General features: G+C 39.5%; 1 protein-coding gene across 1 annotated transcript in view; it reads left to right on the plus strand.

Moving 5' to 3' along the window:
* LOC106870888 (putative uncharacterized protein DDB_G0271606) overlaps positions 1-2541 on the plus strand; it is a 127938-nt gene that overhangs the window by 92319 nt on the left and 33078 nt on the right. Inside the window, exon 2 of the mRNA XM_052976482.1 lies at positions 1089-1948. Coding sequence (XP_052832442.1) covers positions 1089-1948 — 860 coding nt within the window. The remainder of the gene's footprint in view (positions 1-1088; positions 1949-2541) is intronic.

Here is a 2541-nt window from a genome sequence, read left to right on the forward strand (position 1 = left end):
TGTGTGTTGCTCCTTCCTACCAGTCTTTACCATCATTAAAACTTCAACTAAAGAATAACTTTCCATTTCACATTCATTTCCTTTTTTCATCCATTTTCTTTTCCCCTGTCCTTGATAAAGAGCCACTGTCCAAAACATTGAGTGTTCTTTTCTTGACAAAGAGTCACTGTTCAAAACATTGAGCTTTTGTAATAAACGTCCAAAACATTGAATTCTCTTCTTTCTTTTTACTTTCTCTTTCTACCATGTTTTCCCTTTTTCTCACTTCTTGCTTGACTTCTCTCTCTCTCTCTCTCTCTCTCTCTCTCTTCCTTCTCCCTCATCCTCCCCATCCTCTTCTCTCTCTGATAACTGTTTCTATCTCTGTCACCTCTTTACAAAATAAAGTATCAATCAAGTACTGACGTTAATAGAATCAACTATTCTTTTCCCTAAAATCTCTCTCATTCTTGTTGTTGTTGTTATAATTAAGGTGGCTCCAGCTGGCAGAATTGTTAGCATGCTGGGCAAAACGCTTAGCTGCATTTCACCTGTCTTTATGTTCTGAGTTCAAATGCTGCCAAGGTCAACTTCGCTTTCCATCCTTTCAGGGTCGATAAAAATAAGTACCAGCTGAACACAGGGGTCGATGTGATTGACTTACCCCTCCCCCAAAACTGCTAGCCCTGTGCCAAAATTTGAAACCATTATCAGTATCATCATCATAATGTAATCGACTTCCCCCTTGCCACATAAACTGCTGGCCCTGTGCCAAAATTTGAAACCATTATTATTATTATATTGTTGTTGATGTTGTTGTTTAACGTGGTGAGTTGGCAGAATCATTAGCACGCTGGACGAAATAGTTAGCAGTATTTCACCCATTGCTCCATTCTGAGTTCAAATTCTGCCAAGGTTGACTTAGCCTTTCATCCTTTTGGGGTCAATAAAATAAGGACCAGCTGAACATTGGGGGTCAAAGTAATTAACTCATCCCCTCCCACCAAAATTGTTGCCCTTGTGGAAAAACTTGAAACCATTATTATTATTATTATTATTATTATTATTACTAATTACATTTTTTTTTTCAATTTTTTTTTATTTTACAGAAAACAGCATTGAGAAATTGAAAGATGTTGAAATGGATCGACTAAGTCCCTCGTTGGAAGAGAACGGCAATAGCTATAGGTGTAGCAACATCAATGATAGCGGTGAACCAGAAGACGAAGAGGACGGAGATATCGGTGAAGCTGATGAGGCGGTAGAGGAGGAAATGGAAGAAGAAGAAGTAGAAGAAGAAGAGGAGGAAGAAGAAGAAAGAGAAGCAACAATGGAAGAAGCAGCAGAAATGGAAGAGGAAGAGGAAGAGGAGGAAGAAGAGAGAGAGGAGGAGGCAGAGAGTGAGGAAATGGGTGATGACGAGACACACAGAGTTAGCAGCCCGAAACGGATGCTTGTCTCCACTTTGGAGAACAACAACAACAACAGTGACGACAACAACAACAACAACAACAACAACAACAACAACAATAATAATAATAATCATAATAACAATAATAACAATAAAAATGGTAATGGCATTAAGATGAGGTTTACAACACAATCGCATGATAGGAATCTGATGAGAAGTAACAAAATAGAAACCCCATTGTCTTTACCTGATCCACACAAACTCTATTTGAAACAGCCCCTGCTGCAGCAACAGCAGAGGCAACACCATCTGCTGTCGTCGAAATATCACAAATCGCAAGAAATGATTGATTGTTCGAACAGCAGGCCTGGCAGTAAAAATAGCGGAAGAATCACAGCACCTGGCGGCACGACTGCACGAGGTGTTGGAAGAGGAAGTGGTTCGAATGCATCCGGTGCTGGTATGGGATGTGGACGAGGTCGTGGCATAACGCTGAATATGTTGATGAAGGATGGTGTCATAGAGTCCGGTGGAGGTTGTCTCTCTTTGGAATACTTGGTAAGAATTATTTTTCAGTTTTGGGGATTTTATCTTTTACTTGTTTCACTCATTGCTGGGGCACCACTTTGAAGGGTTTTGGTCAACAGAATTCACCCCAGTACTTTTTCTTTTCTCCTCTTTGAAGCCTGGTATTTATTCTATTGATCTCTCTTGCTGAACTACTAAGTCACAAGTCATAAACAAACTTACACCAGTTACAAGCATCAGTGGGGAACAAAGATGCACACATACATATATATTGCACACAACGGGTTTCTCGCTGTTTCCGTCTACTAAATCCACTCACAAGGCTTTTGTCATCCCCACTTCTGTAGTAGAAGATACTTGACCAACCCAGAAACTATGTAGTTGTACCATTTTCTCTCTCCTAAATATTTCTTTCAGCTCCTGTATTTTGTAGAAAACAAAACTGAACAAAAGACTTTCCCCACAAAAAACCCCAACCTTTTCACCCATTTTCTAACGATTTTAATGAGTTGTTGGGCAGTTGATTGTCTTCGACTATCAACTGACGAGATCCGACATGCTGTCTCTCTCCCTTCCTCATAAAAAAATATTTCTTCCTATCCTGTATTATTATTTTTTTTTTT

The sequence above is a fragment of the Octopus bimaculoides genome, chromosome 24 (assembly GCF_001194135.2).
Source record: "Octopus bimaculoides isolate UCB-OBI-ISO-001 chromosome 24, ASM119413v2, whole genome shotgun sequence".
Lineage (NCBI taxonomy): Eukaryota > Metazoa > Mollusca > Cephalopoda > Octopoda > Octopodidae > Octopus > Octopus bimaculoides.